At 36.6% G+C, this 21,498-nt stretch overlaps 1 protein-coding gene across 2 annotated transcripts in view; it reads left to right on the forward strand.

Annotated features, from left to right (window-relative positions):
• LOC149780732 (heat shock factor protein-like) overlaps positions 1–21,258 on the forward strand; it is a 69,820-nt gene extending 48,562 nt beyond the window's left edge. The window contains exons 9-12 of one of the 2 annotated variants that reach the window (XM_089937781.1): positions 2,422–2,521; positions 5,981–6,022; positions 14,291–14,357; positions 18,833–21,258. In XM_089937781.1, coding sequence (XP_089793907.1) covers positions 2,422–2,521; positions 5,981–6,022; positions 14,291–14,357; positions 18,833–19,038 — 415 coding nt within the window. In that variant the 3' untranslated portion in view covers positions 19,039–21,258. The remainder of the gene's footprint in view (positions 1–2,421; positions 2,522–5,980; positions 6,023–14,290; positions 14,358–18,832) is intronic. The other variant, XM_089937782.1, reaches the window with a different exon arrangement.
• The last annotated feature ends 240 nt before the right edge of the window (positions 21,259–21,498 follow it).

Here is a 21,498-nt window from a genome sequence, read left to right on the forward strand (position 1 = left end):
ACCCACTAAGATGATATACCTTGGATCAATGATCCACTCGAATTCTTGACATGTCCCATGAAGATGATACACCTTGGATCAATGATCCACTCTGACTGTCCCACTAAGATGATACACCTTGGATCAATGATCCACTCTGAATGTCCCACTAAGATGATACACCTTGGATCAATGATCCACTCTGAATGTCCCACTAAGATGATACACCTTGGATCAATGATCCACTCTGAATGACCCACTAAGATGATACACCTTGGATCAATGATCCACTCTGAATGTCCCATGAAGATGATACACCTTGGATCAATGATCCACTCTGAATGTCCCATGAAGATGATACACCTTGGATCAATGATCCTCTCTGAATGACCCACTAAGATGATACACCTTGGATCAATGATCGATTCTGAATGACCCACTAAGATGATATACCTTGGATCAATGATCCACTTGAATTATTGACATGTCCCATGAAGATGATACACCTTGGATCAATGATCTACTCTGAATGACCCACTAAGACGATATACCTTGGATCAATGATCCACTCGAATTATTGACATGTCCCATGAAGATGATACACCTTGGATCAATGATCCACTCGAATTATTGACATGTACCAAAATGAGGCATAGTAACCTCCATTCTGCTCAAGCAGTCAAGATCAGCACTCATCCATTCGTGTCAAAACAAACTTATTCTTTACTTCTGGCTCCTTTCAGGGGTGTCCTGATTGTAAAGGAGTTTGGTACTTCAATCCTGGAGAGGATCTCAACAGCCAAGATCCTCCACTGTGAGTACATACAAGGGGAAATCATTTGTTGTCAGTTACCTAATTTACATCAAATGAAGTCACAACACTTCTTAGGAACAGCTTGCTGTCACTAGTCAACCAACAATAAGTACTCATTACCTCTCCTTGATCAAACTATTAAAAGAAGCAAAGATACAGGACCCTGTATGTACCCTCATATGTTACCTGAGATGCGCAGACGATAGCCACAACAGCTGTGAAAGACCCTTCTCTTACCACTGAAGACAGGAATGAAAGACATAATCCCACAAGTGATGGTCGCTTGGCTAAATGGAGTTGTTGAATCAGCGTACTCTGAACACTCACAAGATTGGGTACAGAAATAAAGATTTCAGCTGAAAAAGTATGAGTAACATTTATGAGCCTGATCTTGAATGTAATGTCTTAGTTTGGGACATTGGAGTCAACTCACTGACATGCTATATCTGCCTTCTCTCATTTCAGTTTGCACGAAATGGCCTTGCTAAGGAGAAAACTTAATCTTGTTAGGCTAGTGGTAGCTGTACGTATAGTGACCATTACTCATTCATGGAAGTACAACCATTGATCCAGACATAAATTTGCACCTTTTGCTGGATTCACCGGGAAACATTTGATGATGAGACAATAAGCAAGTGTGCAGTCTCACAGGGATCTCCTATGCATGGATATAAACAAATTATTTTTCTCCTTGTGCTAAACTAACATTAAAGTCCAACCTTATAGTAATTCAATCATGCTCCTACTGGGTGATAGGAGTAGAAGTAGGATGCTCAACATTTCCTCTTATTTATGCTAATGTATTTTATAGAGAAAGCAATTTTTCTTAGTAAACTAGGTTTCTTCAGTACTTACCTGATCACATTACGAATAATTCCTCCCACCCTTCTCCACAAGGCAGGCATCCTTTAAGGTGTCGCTTAAGTAAAAACTGTTTTAAATCGGGTATAACAGTGTCCACCTAGAAAGTAGATAGGTGAGTTAACCCGTTAAAGTTGCTTATCATTGTTCATATATAAAGATATTTTTCTGTCTGTCAGGAAGGCTGGATTTGAGGGTAGCAAAGAAATTTCTCCTAATGTAAATGTGATCATGAAATTAATATCAGAGAAACAAAATTTGCTATAAAAATTTTGCTTTCTCTAAAGTGTTCAAAAAAGTTGCGAGAAATGTGCAAGTAATATTCATCATAGTTTTTTTTCTTTCTTCATCTCCTAATTTCTCAAAAGGAGTGGTCACTATTGTTGTCTACGTGCATTCTTACATATGCACATTCGACACACACTTCATGAATTTCATTTCCACTCAGATACTTGTGAAGAAGCTGATGGGTTTGAACCAACCTTCAGAAGTCCCAAGTAAAGTTAATGCTGAGGGCTGTTCCATTAAAATGTACATGGGACTCGGGGAAGGCACTTAAGTGGGGTACTCACCCATAGATGCAATTTAGAAATTTCTTATCATTTTAATATAAACTCGGTGAATCAAAGTACCCTGGCATATATTTTTTGTAAAACTGCCTTCCCTGGAGAAATAACAACAATAGCAGCTTAGACCAACACTGGTATAGAGGTGAACTTGGCTGTTTGTCAGCTCTTACTTCATAACTCTCGCTTTCTTTTTTTTAGACTGTTAACTGACCAACTAGACAACATACAAGCAGATCTTGATGGCTACAGGGACATTCTTGGTAACCAGTTCAGCTTTGATACATCAACACTCTTTAATGTAAGTATTGGGTTTTCATTATTGAAATTTTGTTCAGTTTTGAAATAAACTAAATTTACCTTGAAAATAACAAGTACAGTTAATTCTGTGCTAAAGGTCACCTTATTTAAGAGACGACTTGTCATAAGAGACCTTAAAATTGGTTTTTATAAATGATACTTTAGATGCTGTGTTGATGGACCATCTGTCTTCATAGACCTCATTCAGGGATCTTGTACAAGTTTCTTAAAATGGATTCTTTGTACATTTACCTGTCCAGAAAATTTTAGTACCTTGATTTTTGGAAAAATGATGTGCATCTTGCAAACCATTACAGATTTTGTGGAAATATTAATCATTTTTAGTGAAATTTCTGCATTTAGCATTATATATTTTTTAAATCAGGAAATTACAATTTTGATCAGTTTTCCATTTGGACCTAGGTTGGAATAAAAGTACTTTATATGTTAGACAGGTACATTGAATTTCATTTCTCACTGTAAAAAATTAATGCCAATAACAAAGAACTAGTCCAAATGCTGATAGATGGTAGCAGGAATGAAAAGGAAAGAAGTATTCAGATAACTCATGAAGAAAATTAGTGTGGGCCAAAACTGTAGAAAGAATTTAACAAATGGATTTATTAGTTCACCTAGAAATAAGGTCAAGTGATTTTATAGATCTTTATAGATTTCTATGGTCTTGTATTGTCCATCTTCCATCAACAGTTGCTGTTTTCACCTTTTTAGCAGACTCATCTTGGCATGAAGGCTTTTCAGGTTTATATAAATGATGCTGACCGACCATTGTTGATCTTGTAAAGATTTTTAAATTCTTTTTTTGAACAACTAATATTAGATTTATGGATTTAAAGGTGACAGTTTTTAGCTCTGCTTGTCATAGATCAGAAGAGCTATGAGGTGGGTTTTTTGTGGGTCATCTGTCTTCTACCTTTCAGTTAGCACAAGTTTGTTAAAACTGCTCCTCTTGAAGTACTTGGTGGATTGCCTTGCAATTTAATACACACATTCATCCCATAGTCTAGTTAATCCTAATAAATTTGGCACTTATCATAAATCCAACATGGCAAACAATGTTGCCATCTTGAAAATATTATTAGTAATCAACCTGAATGGATGGTCATATCAACATGGTGTTTTACAGAAAGACCTTTTATGATGTCTAGTTCGTCCTAAAAGAAAATATGCTGATATGACATCCAATATGGCCACCATGGCAGCCAACTTGAAGATCTTTTTACCACTACTCCTGAATGGATGTGCATATCAACATGGGTTGATCACTTCAAGAATTCTTATGATGGTCTTAAATGAAAATGGTGCCAATATGGCCACCACTTTGGTCATCTTGAAAATCCTTCTACTGCTGCTTCTCTTGCTTGAATGGTCTCATCAGCATGGAGTTTTCATCAGCAGACTTCTGTTCATACATGGTTGATCCTGAATGAAAATGGTGCCAGTCATACATCCAATATAGCGGCCACAGCAACTGTCTTAAATCATGGTGTCACTAACACCCACCCCCACCCCCGAAGAAATGATCATAGCAATGTCTGCTTTGTCCTAAACAAAAATGTTGTGAAGCTGAAAGCCAATATATGTATCACGGTAGCCAATTTGAAAATACTATTTGCTAAAGAATACCAGAGATGGTTCAACACTTGACATTAAAAGGAAGGAATGGTCTTATTTTGAAGTCCAGGAAATTCTTTTAGTCCAGTGGAGTGTCATTTCCTTCAAGGGACTCTTTTTTGATTTTCAGCAAAAGGTATTTAATACTTGCACTTAAAACAGGTGAAAAAGAAATGTGCATAAAAAGATGGAAAAGAATTCTTTTGCATGCAATGTCGTCTCACATTTTCCAACACATATGGGCCCTGAGGACATCACTTTGTCTTGCACTTTCAAGGGTTTTAGACCATTCTTCTTTTACTACTTCTAGTATAACTTGCAGCTTATTTTTGAACATGCATTTGATTTCTTTAAATTATTGAAACTAGAATGAGAAATTGAGATATCAGCAAATGTGTGCAATTGAGATAATGAAAGTTTTCACACATCACTCATATTTTTTTTTACTTGTTTGGATTTCAGTTCTTCCATTCTTTTAGTATCATGTCCCTTCTGTATTGCCAAATATCGTTTGTACTACTAAAAACAGTAACAGACTTTATGATTCTACTGAAATTAATTGCAAAGTATATGTCCACAATTCTCAATTTTGTATGTTTAGAGAGGTAACACAAATTAGGAAAATAATTAGACCATATTTTATCTCCCTTGGATATGGTTTCACTGATAGTAATACTTAAAATAATAGTAGAAATGTGTTTTGGATTTTTAAAGTAGCTTTAACAATTGTTCAGCCATAGTGCTACAATGTCTGCAGTGTGACAGTTTATAGTGATGTCCAGCTTTGGGGCATCATGCTGAAGACATGTAGCATGATGTCCCACCCAGTCACATTATCCTGACACGAGACCGACCAGTCCTAACACTAACCTCTTAATGCTGAGCACCAAGTGAGGTAGCTGCTAGTACCATTTTTATAAGTTTTTGTTAGGACTCAGTTGAGAATCAAACCTGTGACCTCCCACATCCGAGGTGGATGCTCTGCTAGGCCACTGGAGCAGTTCAGTAGCAGAAAATGCATTTAAAATGAAAACAGTAATTTCTCAAATAATTCTGGAAATGTTGATAAATATTAAGAAATGAAAATAATGTTAAAATTTATTTTATAGATTGCATAGAGCAGCATATGTACAAGAGTAAAAAGGGGCATAAATAGCAATATATCTAGAGTTATTTTTTTTATGTCATCTTAGGTAAATTAGAATCAGTTCTTTCCTCCAAGCCATCAGTTTTTTCAATACAATGATTTTCTTTTTTGCTACATATTTTTTGTCATACTGATACAAACCTGTGTTTTAGATCCAAAGTTATTTATTTCATGAAGGCAATAGCTTGACTACCTAACTGCCATTTGGTATTGGGTATTGAGCCAGTTCTCTCATTGAATTGACTTTGTAAATTGCCTTAAGTTCAAAGCAAACCTAATAGTTATCTGTGTGTCTGTTATTGCACATTACGAATGTTTTAATGCATCTTTTCAAATTTTACCATCAAATTGATTAAAAGAACAAGTGCATAGACTGGAGGAATGATAAATTTCACATATGGTACATGAGGTGACTGCTGGCTTAATTTCAATCCAAATGTTTTTTCCTGTTTTTAAAGATTAGTTTTTAAAATATTTTGTGAACACTTCATTATCAGCAAACTTGTCATTGTTAATGTTTTTCATTAAGACCACAATGCAGCAGTCATCACAAATTTTAAAGGTTTTTACAAATATTGGTACAAGGAGTTTTATATTACTCAAGTATATCACCACCTTGTTTAATAAATAGCATTGGGTTATACAAAGCATTTATTTTAGGTTTTCTTATTTTTTTTGCAGCTGTTCACTCATGACACCCAAATGCCAGCAAGTCCAGATAATGTTAGTAATAGAAGATTAAAATGTCTGATTCAACTTTGTTAGCTGATGGACAAAGATATCTCTTTTTGGGGGGGTAGTACCAGCGGTGTTCTGCTGTGTAAACAATGATAAGAGTTTGCTTGCAAGACTTACTGTTCTGCTGAAGCCTTAGAACATACAGTACTCTCTCACTGTAAGGCCTCTTAATATAAAATGTACAGCCTCAGTATATACATTTCTCACTGTAAAGGCCTTATTATATACAGCATTCTCTGTGTAAGGCCTCTTATAAAATATACAGCCTTATTATATACAGCACTCTCAGTGTACAGTCCCTTATTATAAAATGTACAGCCTTATTATGTACAGCACTGTCTGTAAGGCCCCTTATAAAATATACAACATTATTATATACAGTACTCTCACTGTATGGCCCATTGTTCTAAAATAGACAACCTTATATACAGCAATATCACTGTAATGTCTCTTATTGTAAAATTTACAGCCTTATTATATACAGTACTCTCTGTAAGGCCCATTATTATAAAATAAACAGCCTTATTATATACAGCACTCTCACTGTTGGCCCATTGTTGTAAAATATACAGCCTTATTATATACAGCACTCTCACTGTAAGGCCCATTGTTGTAAATATACAGCCTTATTATATACAGCACTCTCACTGTTGGCCCATTGTTATAAAATATACAGCCTTATTATATACAGCACTCTCACTGTAAGGCCCATTGTTGTAAATATACAGCCTTATTATATACAGCATTCTTACTGTAAGGTCCATTTTTATAAAATGTACAGCCTTATTATATACAGCATTCTCACTGTAAGGCCCGTTAATATAAAATGTACAGCCTTATTATATACAGCTCCTTATAAAATGATACTTGCTATAAACATGCATAATCATGCATCTCATTAAGTGCTAATGGAATTACATGTATCATGTACTTCATTATAAGGCAGCCTCACTATAAGGCTCTACTCTTCAACTCATGGATGGCATTATAATGAGGGAGTACTGTATTCTTTTGTCTGTTCATGAATTGTGAATTTTCTATCAAAAACAATACAAGTACATTATGAACAGTAATTAGTAACTATTGATGATTTAGAATAAGAAAGTAGTGTAAATGAGAGTGAAGTAAATGAAATCTTATTCTGATTTAAGATGCAATTATCAATAATTTAAAAGTATTAAATTTTGTTATTCTTGGGATATGTTCAATAAAATAAAAATGCAGTATCTTTAAGATCTTGAAAAAGGTGTGTGGGTGCGTACATGCATGCGTGTGTGTGTGTGAATCTACAAGGATACTGCAACATCAGTGTATAGAGAGAATGTTTACAACCACCAGACAAGGCTGGTGCAGCTGTGAAATGGCACCATATCAAAATGAGGCATATGACTGATCAGTTAAATACATATGTTTAATAAGTCTATTTTCTTTGCAGTCACAGAGAAACTGACACCATGATTTTCAGCATCATTATCAGGATATAAAGGAGGTTATTTTAGTGGGGTACCTAAAACATCAGGCAGATGCTCTAGCATTTAAAATAAAATGGACTGTTTCTCAGTACAGTGTTCATTAATCACTGGTCTTGCACTGTCATCAAACTGATGATTAGATCATTGTGGGATATGCAGTTGTATACAGCCAACCTGCAGTTGACTAGAGGAATGGCAAATATGTGTTTAGAGAACTCGTGCTGACAGTATCCAAGTGTCATTAAGATAATTCTGCTTGACTTTAGCCTGGTCTACTTTAAATGTGTTTTAGACCCAATAAGAAAGTGAGACATATTTTACATTTAAAAGATGGCGAGTCTCACTGCCCAAACCCCAGCATCATAGAGTGTAATGTTATGACTTAGTTTATGACCACTGAGTCATAACATTACACTCTTAAGTAACAGAAAGAAGCAAAACCAACAAGTTTTGTAAAACTTAACAAACAATTTAATAATCAGTGTTATAAATGAAAATGTGTGACAAAATTACAGTATTATGAAGTGAATCCAAAATAATGATGAAACATTTATATCAATGTATCAGTGTCCAAAAGAATCAAAAGTTCTGTATAAATTCCAGAACTGTAAATGTACTGATCTGCAAAGAATTGTAATGTCAGAATGGCATTGTCCAGAGCTCCTTTGAAAAAATCAGTAGCTCCAAAATAATAGTATAGTCCAACTGAGCACTTCTTTAAATGTTACCCAATCATAATACCTAAGAACTAATACTACTACCTAACAAATCCACCCCTCTCAGATACTACTTTTAGCTAAAGCTGGCTAAACGTTGTCTGCCCCCTAGATGGTGGTCAGGCAGAGTGATCTCCCCTTAGATATAAGGATTGGCAAGAAGCATGTTCTCATCACGAGAGGCCTCCCAAAAGCCAGAATCTATGTGGAAGATATACCATTACATGTTGGAGTTTTTTGCTTCTGTAGAAAGTATACTATATATACTCCATAAACTTTTTTCATCCTACACCAACAAAGTTCTGCCTTTGCAGTTTTCTAACACTTGTCGTCACACATTTAGGTACTTGCACATGGAGCCTAAGCAACTTCACATTAAGTTCAGGCTATAATAATTTTATGTACGTGCAAGCCTCTAGTGCTTATAACGAAACTCTGAAATATGTGCAATTCCATTAAGACTGGGTACATATTGGTGAGTTTCCATTCCAAGGCATTCAGAGTATCTGGTTTGCCAACTTCATTGATTTTACTTTTACATGCGGTCTGTGGGCCTTTTTATCTACAGGTAATTGCCTCATAATGGATATTGTCATGCCTATTTTGTACATATCTCTAAGTGTTTTTGTGTGTAACGTAGACATCTATGTACATTTCTGTATTGCTTCCACTCTGGTTGGACAAGTATAGGTAAGCTTTCTGTACAGAGTTTACTCAGTCACGTCTTGCTCATGCATGTTTCTATAAATGACAATTGAGTGATGTTTATCAGCTTAATCATTCCATCATATTTAAAGGGCACTTCTTCACTCTCATGGGTAGCTTCTTTCGGAAGATAGGATTGGGCTACAATATTTATGTGCGTGTATGTATTTATGCCTGTAAGAAACATCCTTATATATGTATAACTCTAGTTTCTAGTACATAAAAGTGAGTTTCTTTACTAGGGCATCTTTAGCCTTGGAATGCCATACATCAGTGATTCTACCTGTACATGCCATCTTTGACCTTCCCTACAGATACATGTAGTTTTGTAATTGAGATCGTTTGCAATCACTATTTTCCAGGTAACCATCATTTGGTATAGCTTTGCGCCCAATCTGTATTCAGACAACATGTGCAGGTCCAAAGGCTTACACTTCTACGTAGTACAGGTGGTATTGTCGTTATATTTTACCTGTATGCTTCATTTCTTTATTAGTTTCCGGGTCAACTTTTTATGGTTTAGCTATGCACACAGGTAGGTATTTGTCTTATTGATTACAACTTTGGTCTAACCACAGAAACACAGCTAAGGATGAAGACCTCACCATTTTGCTTGCTGACCTTTTCTCTGAGAATTTCTGGTGGACAAGGGAGATACGTCAACTTTTGTGCTTCAGCCATGAAACGCCTGACATTGACATGCTCTGAAATGGCTCCAGTTCCCAAGTCACCACCACAGGACTCATTATTATTGGCAACTCACTCTACCTTGCCACCTCGGGGTTTTACTCAATTCCTGTCAAGAAATAGTGAGGGACAGAGCTAAACATCAGCCAAGTTCCCCCCACACTAAGCAGACATACCAACTGGTAATGTGGGTCAAACATCCCGTAACCCATCCCACCCTGATGATCATGTTGATATCCTCCACACACAGATGGCCTATATCCATTGCAGTCAGCCTAGGTCATATTCTATGGATCATGAAAGGCCAAAACAACAAGATTATGGGCGCAATCGCTTACAACCCGGGTTCCGATACGTCAAACCTAGTTTTTGCAAAAATGTACAGGGACCAGTCTAACCCATATATCTCCTCGAGATGCCCTGATTAGTTCCTCATATTTCAAGAAATGTCACAAGATGAGCCTCTTTACTCAGGGACTGTCTTAAAGTCACAGTTTCTGAGTCAGGGCGTTCTATGAGTTTAGTGAGTGGCAGACCTTGTCACTGTTCGACAACTAAGTCTTATGCATTGCAGGAAACTTTAGCCTCACCTCATGCAACCAAGAAGATGTTGCTTATGATGCCATCACTTCTAGTCACAGCAAGATTCAGCCTTCCAAATCTTCACTGAGGACATTTTCCACTTTGATTCCCAGAGTTCTGCCCTCCTCCTCCCACTCTTCAGTAACCTGGACCAGAGCAACAGCATCAGTTGATCTTTGGCCTTTGATCACACTTGTCAGTTAGTGTGCAGTATCGTTGCTGTGGCTTCGATGTTGGGTTTCATCTCTATGGCTATCTTCCAACAGGCAGAACAGAGCTTCTTCTACACTGAATACCTCAGGGCATGCATGGGAATTGGCCAGAGTACTGAACAGAGCCACTCAACATACTTTGGCCAATGTTGTAACTGCAGCTACAAAATTACAATTGGCAGAATGCAACTCAGTACTCTCTGCCTGCACTTTCCCAAAGAGCCACCATAAGGCCATGCTCAGAGGAAAGCCTTTATCCTCTAGTCATCCTTTTAATGGCCAGATTGAAGTCTGCAAACATGCCACCAAGGAGACCAATTTCCCTCCCTTGCAACCTGAGTGTTGATACAGGGATAGTATGGGAAATTAACAAAAGGACCCAAGGGCTACACATAGGACACAAACCTCTGAAAATGTCCTATCGAAGCATCACCCATTGTTGCCCAGTTCTCACAAGCCAAAGTGAATAAAGCACCAACGGGGTCATATTGTTCATTCCAACATTTTGGGGTTTTTTTAATCCCATACTTTTCTGGGCCCAAAGGCAGCAGCATCCTGCCTCCAGTCATCAACCTAAGCACCTTCAATCAATTTATTCATACATCTTGGTTCTCAATGAAAGCACCATGGTGCAGTTTGAATGCCATCCAAGAGGGAGACTTTGTCATCACTGTGGACTTAAAAGACACGTACCTTTATGTCATTATTCACAAGGCTTCCATGATGTTCCAGCAATTCAAATACAAATCAGGACACTTCCATTGGGATTCGACATAGTCCCTCGATCTTCACTAATATGAATTCAGTAATGGCACATGTCCAAGCCATTTCTACAGTGGCAACATCAAGTTACCTGTACAACATCTTGCAGAAATATCTGGTGAGTTACATCTAAACACAACATGATAACCCTTATTGCACTGCTTACCTATCCAGGCTTCTCGTCAGTTAGTGCATCTCAACAATTTGTTCACCTAGGTATGGAGTTCAGTACGCAGGTAACATAGTTCATCTCCCACAGGATCCAGCATTGAAAATCTGAACAATGTTGGCTTTCAAGGAAAATTCTATCCACACGGGAATTCATTCATTTCCTACCATCCAACACCTGATTCCAAAGTGATGCAGAAAGCATAAGAATCGAGTGTTGCCTTATCCTCATTGCGCCACTGGGAGATGGGAGAAGTCGCGGATCAACAACCTCATCAATCTCACAATGGGAACTCCTTGGAGAGTTTGAATTTTCCCTCATCTGCAGAAACAACCAAGACGGCAGTTGTTTGATTCCTACTCAGAGCTATGGAACCTGCACATCTGAATCATATTAAACGGGCTCTCAGATCAATGACCTCGTCAATCTCACAGGGAAACTTGTCAGAAAATTCAGAACCTATCCTGGGTATTAACCGGGCTGAACAAAACACCTTTTGAACAACTCTCGTGGGCTTTTCTGGCACACCTTTCTTACATGACCTGCTTCCTTGTGGCATTAGCAATAGTGGCCAGAATTAGCAAATATGTACCCTATCAGCAGACCCAAATAATATGCAGTTCCAACAAGACGAGTCAGTCTTGCACATGGCGGCATCATCTTTCATCGCCAAGAACAGCCAACCAGATTGAACACATCAGCTCAAGACCATCTACAGGACCCAGCACATGGTTTGAAATGGTGCTGTAATAGAACTGAGCTTCTGTGTTGAGGTTGATCACTTATTTTTACCACTAGAAGAATATGTCAGTAGAGACAATCTCATCCTGGATTAAGTATGTTATTCACACTGCATATCGAGAAATAACCCCAGTTGAAATGAGCTTATCGGGTTAGAGCATCTGGAACTGTTCTCTAGCATACATCTTTTAAACTGGGACGGAGAACGGAGTCCACATTTTTCTCAAGCTTCTGGTGGGAGCTGTATAAGCAGCTAAACAGGTTGATTGTTCTAAAAACATGGCTTCACAAATTAGATTTGCAGGGTGGAGGGATTTTTCCCCATTCGAAGCTTGCGCCCCGACAGATGGATTCCCCTCCAGTTAGGTTATCTAGAAGCTGTTTCACATACCTTAGGGAACCAGAGATGGTATCTCTGGAGAAATGATGTACTCTCACCACCTCTATTCTCCTACAGTGTTATGATTGGGCAAAGTATTTAAAGAAGAAACCAATTTTTCCTATTAAAAAATGTTTCTTCGAAAATAAATGCCCAATCATATTAATTATACAGCCTCCCCACAATTACATCCATAGAGAGCATGCCTTCCACTAAAGTGGTAACAGAGGTTCATGGCTTTGGGGGCACTCAACAGTTATTATGTACTTTTGAGAGAGTGACATATGTAAGGTGAAGTTGTTTGCATTTAAAACATGCACAGTGGAGAGAATGTTGGCATACCTCTATGCTACATTAATGTAATGTGGATGATATTTCTTTGGATATTGTACTTTTGGAAATTGTACATGATTTAAACACACTGCTAACTAAAATGAACACTCCCTTATGCTAACAAATGAGCCTGAATTAGTCTAAAGTACACTATCCGTAACAGCTATTAAAATAGGGAAAATTAATTTTGCCAGACTAGACAATACCAGCTTCTAAAAGTGCAATGAATGAATTACCAAATATATAAAATGTCAAAAAAGTTGTCAGCTCTTTTTTATGCAATTTACTTCTTAAGTTCAGGAAGTGAAAATGACCAAGTGGAGCTAGCACTTTTTTGAAAGGTGCACATCTGGAGTGAGGCCAAGCTGTATACTCTATAACCCATGTTACAACCATCAATCATATACCAAAATAAAGGGAATTAAAGGTTCATTGAATTATACCTAAGATATACAAGGTCTTTTTTAAACAGCCAGTATTACCAGTGAGGAAAGCCAGGGAAATTCTTTTTCTTTAACTTTAAATCCTAACCCTATGCAAAATACGAAACTGTAGAGTGCCACCTTTAGCTCTAATCCTTATATCTAAGGGGATATCTGTCTGACCACAATCTAGATCGGCCGACATCTTTTAGCTCTCTTTAGCAAAAAGTAGTATCTGGGATGGCTGGTTTATGAGGTAATAGTAGTTCTTCTAAGGTATTGTGATTAGGTAAGTATTCTCCAAGAAAAATTTTACTAGGAAAAATTTGTTTCTGTTTTCACTAAACAGTCCAAACAAATGTTTATCCTATCAAACAACATAAAACATGTCTCCACACTTGATGTTACAACAGGTACATAAGAAGTAAGAATGACTCCAAAATAGGAATGAGATTTGATTGCTATGTTCTCCCCTTATTTACACGTTCTTGCAACTTGCCCCAAAATGACAGATCATACTACTCATTTTAATATTTTGGAACCCCTGGTCCATACGATGGAAAATGACTATTTTTCTAGAACAGTCCACAACTCACCAGCCAGTGGGAAAAAGGCAGAATCTCGTAAACATATTTACTAATAATTCTGTTATTAGTAATTGTCAGGATGTACATAAGGATCTATTTATAGATCCTATGCAAATGGGGCTTTCTTTAATATCTTCAAAACAGACCCTAGTCATGTAGACAAAATCTTACTAAAGACAAGTATAATTTACAGCCGTGAACAAAAATTGCAAAATTGAGCTAAAATCGTTTACCATGAGTTACAATAAATATAGATATACATTATGGTAAATAATGATATTTTTTTATAACGGCCCAGGCAAGGGTTTTCCAAACATGTAATCATCCAGAAAGTACGATCTTTGTGGATTTTGTTGGTGGGACCTTGGTTTTACATTGTTAGTTGCTGAAAATAAAATTCTCATGATATTAATTAAAAATCAGTTTTGGCAAGGAATGAAACTTTAAAATTATAAAACTAATCAAATGAAACTCCTTTTTTCACAGTTCCTTTCTAATGATGATTCACTCACCCTCATCACAGGAATGCCAAATGATCCAAACTTCATAACAGGTAAGAAGTCCAATGAAATCAGTGGAACCAACTTTTATTGTTAGAATGATCACCTTGAAATAACTTTCATTAATGATGGAGACAGAAGCTGTTGTGACTAAGTAGTTAGCAGACTGGACATGTGACCAGGAGGATGCAGGATCTGGTCTTGCCCATACAAAGCTTGGTTGGCTGCTGTATTCCATCTGGGCAGGGCAGTTTACTCAATTACTTTGGCATAATACACCACTCCCTCGATAACCCGCACCTTGATAACTAGCGTAATGTCACGCATAATGGCTGCAGTACTTTAATAAATAAATACTGCTTTTTTTATCAATTGAAATTGTCTTTTGGTTCCTTTTAAGTGTAATCATCATTAATTCAATGTGGCCTCTTGTTTTTAAATGTAAAATGTGTCAGTCTATTGTAACAGCACTATTTGCAAGTGTTTCTTTGAGAACCTAATTAAGTACCAACCATGTTTTGATATCTGACTAGCAGAAGTATTTACTGTATTGTTGCACAATTTAAAACGTGCCTCCTTTGTATTATCTCTTTTGAATCAACATAATTAAACTGCCTTAAATTAATCTACTCATCCATAACTGTGATCAAAGTTAGCAAGTCAAGCAAGCAAAATGAATACTTCATAAAATAAAAGAGGTTTGTTTCACAGATATGGACCATTGTGGGGAAAGCGAGTTTCAGAGAATTCCATAATTGACACTTAGTGATATCCTCAAGGATGATAAGAAGTTTCTCTATTACTTGCAGTGGAATCGATTTTTACTAATTGAACAGGGGGCCCAGAGTGGCCAAGTGGTCTAAAGCGCTATCTGTTACGGAGCACTGCAATCTCACCTCTGCCTGCGTGGGTTTGAGTCTCGGATTCTGCCAGCATGGGTACGTGAGAAAGCTTGCCAATAGCTTCTCGTGGGTCGGTGGTTCTTTCCGGGGGTTTACCGGGTTCTTCCTCCACCATTAATACTGGCCGCCATGTATAGCTTATCGTGTGCTGAAAAATGGTGTTAAACCCTACAACAACAACTAATTGAACAATACAGAAATTGAGTTTCAACGTAGATGATTGTCTCATGAGATAAAGGTTGATAGTTTTTTTTAAAGAAAAGGATCTTTATTTGGTGGTGTATCAGAAGTTAGTCTAGTTCCCTGCTTTTGTAGAATTCCTGGTTCTGACTATTCTATTACATATCACTACAGGAAATAGACATCAACAAAACAGGAAGCAGTGATGTAATACACATGCTTTACGTACACATGACGATTGTTTAAAACAGTTGGAATAATGTTAACAATCTTTAAGGTGCTGGACATTTTGAAAATAATTGTAATTCTACAGAATAAAGAACAGCTTCGTTAGAAAATTTGATTTATTGACAAGTATTCTCAATGCGATCATAAAACAAGGATTCAGTCATTAAGCAGCCCAGTTCCCACCCAACCCATTTTTCTATTGGATGTTTTTGGAGGTTCCTCTGTTACTCCCACCCTCACAAATAGTGTTTTCTATGATTTTGGACCCCATGGTATACAAGTTATCGAGGGAGAAGTGTATAACCTTTTATGTATAGATGTTAAACACCAAAACAAGGGATCTGAAGTAGACTCAGAATGGTAATTATGGGAATTTTGTTGCATTATGGGGCACTCAGCAGTTATTATGTACGTTTGAGAGAGTGACATATTTAAGGTGAAGTTGTTTACATGCACAGTATGTTGGTATACTTCTATTCTACTTTATTGTAATGTGGCTATTGGATATTGTACTTTTGGAAATTGTACATGATCTAAGCACACTGCTAACTAAAAGGACTGTTCCCTTGTGCTCAAAACATCAGCCTGAATTAGTCTAAAGTACACTATTCCTAGCAGCTATTAAAATGGGGAAAATGAATTAAGCCAGACTAGACATTACCAGCTTCTGAAAGTGCATTGAATGAATTACCAGATATATAAAATGTAATAAAAGTCATCAGCTCTTTTGTTTACAAGTTCACCTCTGAAGTTAAGGAAGTGAAAATGACCAAGTGGAGCTAGCACTTTTTTGAAAGGTGCACATCTGGAGTAAGGCTAAGCTGTATACTCTACAAACCATATTACTACATCCATCAGTCAGACACCAAAATAAAGGGAATTAAAGGTTCTTTGAACGATACCTAAGATATGCAAGGTCTTTCTTAAATAACCAGTATAACCAGTGAGGAAACCCAGGGACATTCTTTTTCTTTAAAATCTAACCCTTTGCAAAATACGAAACTGTAGAGTGCCACCTTAGCCTTACTTTCCAAACTAACTGTAATCAGTAGCAGTTTGCTTCCACTTTTTATTCATCTAGTACATTATCAAATTACATTAATCTTGGGAATAAACTTTTGCTACCTCAGGAGGGAGGGGGAGAGAGAGAAAGAGAAGAGAGAGAGATTGAGATTTAAATGCTTAAAATAGTGTTTGTTAAAAGTAATTCCTCCAAGATACTGTTATCCCCCACCCTATTGCCACTTTTTTTTATACTGCTAAATGGCTATCCATATGTGAAAATTACTTTCATTTAAACTTTTGTTTGGTACTGGGTATCTTCCAAATCTATGTTATTTGTCTGGAATCATCATCCATTTGTCTGAAAAGTTGCTGTTGCTTCTGAATGGAAAGTCTTGTGGACATGGTGTTTTCACCAGAAATCCTGTTAAGAGAAAATGATGATAATTTTGCATTTAGTATAGTAACCATGGCATTTTTCTGGAAGTCTTTTGTTGTTCCTATACCTTCTGAATCAATGCTCATATAGACATGGCATTTTCAGCTAAGATTCCAGATGATATCAAGTTGGTCATATACGGTACTGATATCCAGTGTAGTTGCTGTGAGAGTCATCTTGAAAACCTTGTTATCGCTACTTGTTTTGAATGCATGGTCATATTGACATGAGTTTTCACTGGAAGACTTCTTACGATGTCTAGTTGGTCTAAAATTAAAATGATGCTGATTTTACATCCAGTATCACAGCCACAGTGGCCATCTTGAAAACTTTTATAATGCTTAAGGATATCGGAGATGGTTGCAGCACTTTGCAGCTTAAAAAGAAATAAGTCTTATGGAAATCTTTAGCTGCCTCGCTCAGCACTCAGCATAAAGAGGTTAGTGTTAGGACTGGTGGGCCAGGTGTCAGGATAATGTGATTGGGTGGGACAACTTGATACATGTCTGCGGCATGATGCTCCACTGCTAGTCATCACTATAAACTGATTACTAGATAGATAGACACTGATGCATTTTGAAGTATTTGCAGATTCAAACCTCTTCTTGCCTTAAGGCCATGCAAGCTTGTGGTTTGGTCCTTTATGATTTTAGAAGTTTGTTCCTTTTAACATGTTATCCTTTATGGATAGTCTACCTAGATTCTGAAAAATTAACTATGAGTCCTCATTTGTATATGACATCTCTGCACTTGCAACAATCTTTGTAACATTAATTAACCTTAGTCAAGACTTAGAGTGTTTCCTCTACATCATGTCTCATTCTTGGGCTCAGCCAGCATGGGTGTATGCAAAAGCATGCCAGTAGCTTCCCAGGTTCTTTCTCCATCAGATATACTGGCCGCCATGTATATGTATAGCCTATTATGTGCTGAAAATGGCATCAAACCTACAACAACAGTGTCATGTCTCTCATCTGTTTTATTGTGGAGGAGGAATCTGGCCAGATAATTATAACTGTGCATATATGAAAGGTGAGTATTATAAAATCCTTCCATTAAGGACATTTATAATTTGGTGCAACAGCTGTCATAATTTCAAATACATGGTTGAAACCTTGGGGTATAAGTGGATAGTCTATTGATGTGAGCATTGGTTTGGAAACTCATCCATTCAGTGGGATCAGAGGTGGGGTTGTGAATACATTTGCTTCTTAGTAATTATATGTACTGTATGCAGGAGTTTTAATGTTATGCAGCTTCTCCTGTACTATTCAAGATGGAGATTCGAAACCTTGGGATATACGAGATCACTACTGTATCAGAAATATACTGTAGTTCTAATAGAGCACCCCTTCTAATAAATGCTCCTGTATCCCTCTTTTTTTTCCATAAAAAAGTTCCTACCTTATTGAGGCTTACAGATCTATATATATCCTATATGGTATGTCCAGATAATTAAAACAGTAAATGAGCAATCCAACGAATGCGAGAAAAACGAAAATAATTTATGAATGTTATCAGTCAGACAGTGATGTACAGCATTCAGTCTCCCCCCCCCCCACCGCTTTTGGAAATGCACCCCCCTAGGGCATCTCTTAAAATAACTATGGTATGTATATTTACTGGCCATGAAAAGACAAATTCAGAAATGCATCCAGTGTTGGCTCATTATTAGTTTGTCTTTACCCACCAGAGGTAAAGATGGAAAGGGTGGGGAAAATAGGATAATGGGAATATATATTTTACAGTCATTATCTAATAATAATCTTCATTTCAGGAAATGAACTAATTCAGTATACTGCACCAGATATGAACAGTATCCTAGATTTGTCTACCCATGGTCAGCAAGAGGAGGATGAAAACTATTCACTAAACACTCCAGAACTGGATTTGAACAGTGATCTCAACGATACACTCTCATTTCTCAACAGCATTAATACCAATCGGTTGGAGCAAAACACTCCCCTGGAGGAAGTGGATTGATTTATTATGTGGACTGTAAGTGATGGCTTGTTGTGCATATTTATCCATTCTTGTGGAACATCTTTGGTTTTATAACATCTGGATGGCTTGCTGAAAATTCAGACCTAATCAGTTTGAGCATTTGAATGGCTCTTTTCTGCACAAGAAAGTTTCTGGCTTAAGATTTCTCCAACATTAAGATTAGACTTGAGACATTTAATTGGTCAGACTTGAGTAAGACTTAAATTTTATCCAGTCCGATTGCTGGATTCTAGACTTCAGTAAGTTACAATTCAAATTTTGCTGGGGATATTCAAACCATATTGTTTTGATGTGGATGAAAGCCATAAACTACATACCCGAAGTTTGCTTATTTTTATTTGTTGTGTAATATGCATGCCATAATATTAAGACTGCATATTTGTGGAAATATGTCATGTTATCAAGACAAGATTTTCATGAAATGTCAGACCTGCCGACTCTTACGAAAATTACAATTAAAATACAGACTTACGTGTTAAAAGCAAAAAAAAAACATTGTAAAATGATCATTGCAGAAAAATCTGGAAAATTTGTTCATCCGTGTTTGATTTGGATCTGGAATTCATATTAGAAGTAGTGAAATTGGCCAGGGAACCAGACTAACTTTACAGCAGCACATCAGATGCTTTAAACTGCACCTACTTGATCAAACCGTTGATCATATAAAAAAAAATTTAAATGGTGTCCAGAAAGTGATGCATGTTTAAGACGAAAGGGAAAATAAGCCTCTTGAAAAGTGTTATTAATCAACACAGGAAAAATAAAAAAGAATATTCAGATTCTTGTGAATAAATGCTGGAAGGGACACGATTGTTTATTAGACATCACATGCCAATTTGAGTACAACTCATGGTGGGAAATATGATTGCTGTCATCATGTGAAATGGAAAAAGAATTTCCATGAATTACATCAAGTTGAGAGACCGCAACAAGCCATTGAGCTGCATAGGGTTTTGAACTAAAATTTGTGTAACTGTACTAGTGGTAAATAAAGTCTAGTTGTACTTTACAAACTTTTCTGTTGAACATAATATTTATCGTCGCTACATGTTCGATTACCAAACTTTTAATTACGTTTTCCAGCTTTACAAAAGCAGTTTATGATATTTTGTTACACCTTACACTGGTCAATCTTATGGAGTAAAAAATCAACTGCCTTACTGAGATGGACTCCTCAGGGTTGGCAGGTCTGAAATGTGAGTGGAAAACAATGAAGAACTCAATATATCACCATAGACAGAAGTATTGACATATTTTTGGTTCACGATCATCACTTTGTGTACTTGGTAAATTCATGGATATACCCCCAAAGAAATTTATTTGTGGTAGAAATTTTATATTCATTGAATATTGAAATTTGTGGCTTAAACTGTCCACAAATCAAGGAAAATTGGTACGCAGTGAATGATTGTAAATTCACAATAGCTTGTACATTAATAGGCTTTGTACACCCTTGTATATAGATCATTAATTCCTTCAGATAGGTTGAAAATGAATTATCTTTTTTTATTAAATGCTCTGAATCAAATGTGAATTCCAGGTTTTACAGATTTTTTCATGCGTGTCTATGAAAATGAGTTCCCCATTGTACTTTTCCCATTGTACCATCTTAGGGGCTGTAAGAATGACTGGGGGGGGATGCGTGCATTAACTCTTTAAGTATATTTGATTGATTTCCCTTGCTACTTTTTCCCTCAATTTTGAATCATTTTTTATTTTGATTCATGAATTTTGTTAATGTCATAATGACGGGTAAGAAGTTTTGCATGCATGAGAAATAGGTCATAAAGCCATTCTTTATGACGACTTATGTAATACTTTTTTGCTCCTATTCAATTTGACTTTACATTGTGACACTCCATGATAATATATGTTTTCATCTTTAGACTCCAGATTGCTGTAAACAAATTGTGAGACATACGATTGTAGTAAATTCCTAAAGATGTAGTAATAGTTCGTAGAGCATAGGTCACTGTAATGTACCATCATAAGCCTAAAACAAAATTGAAAATTTCTTTTTCTGTATAAGATGATCATTTTTACTGAATAGCCAGAATAATAATATTATCTTTATTGTGTATCTATTTACTTGGCTGGAAGTGGTCCAGGCAAAAAAGTATGCATTATATCCATGCTTGCAACTGTTATTTTGTGATAATGTTACAGTTGTTTCTTGTAAAAATAAAGAAGTGAGGATGATTTTTTGGTGTTTCTTTTTCATTTAGTTTGTAAAGCTATGTCAGTCTGTTCATGTATTTGTCATTGGTGATAATTTTTAATTGTACCCACTAGTGACTGGCAATAAATTGTGAAACTCCTTTAATTTCTGTAAACGCTGGGCAAGTTTACAAACTATGGCATGTATCATGATGTTCAATCTCTGGACATAAATATTTTTTAAATCAATTGGTTAAAGCCCAACAAGCTTCAGTCATTCTT

This window comes from Sinohyriopsis cumingii, chromosome 16, assembly GCF_028554795.1.
Source record: "Sinohyriopsis cumingii isolate HCF-2022 chromosome 16, ASM2855479v2, whole genome shotgun sequence".
NCBI lineage: Eukaryota > Metazoa > Mollusca > Bivalvia > Unionida > Unionidae > Sinohyriopsis > Sinohyriopsis cumingii.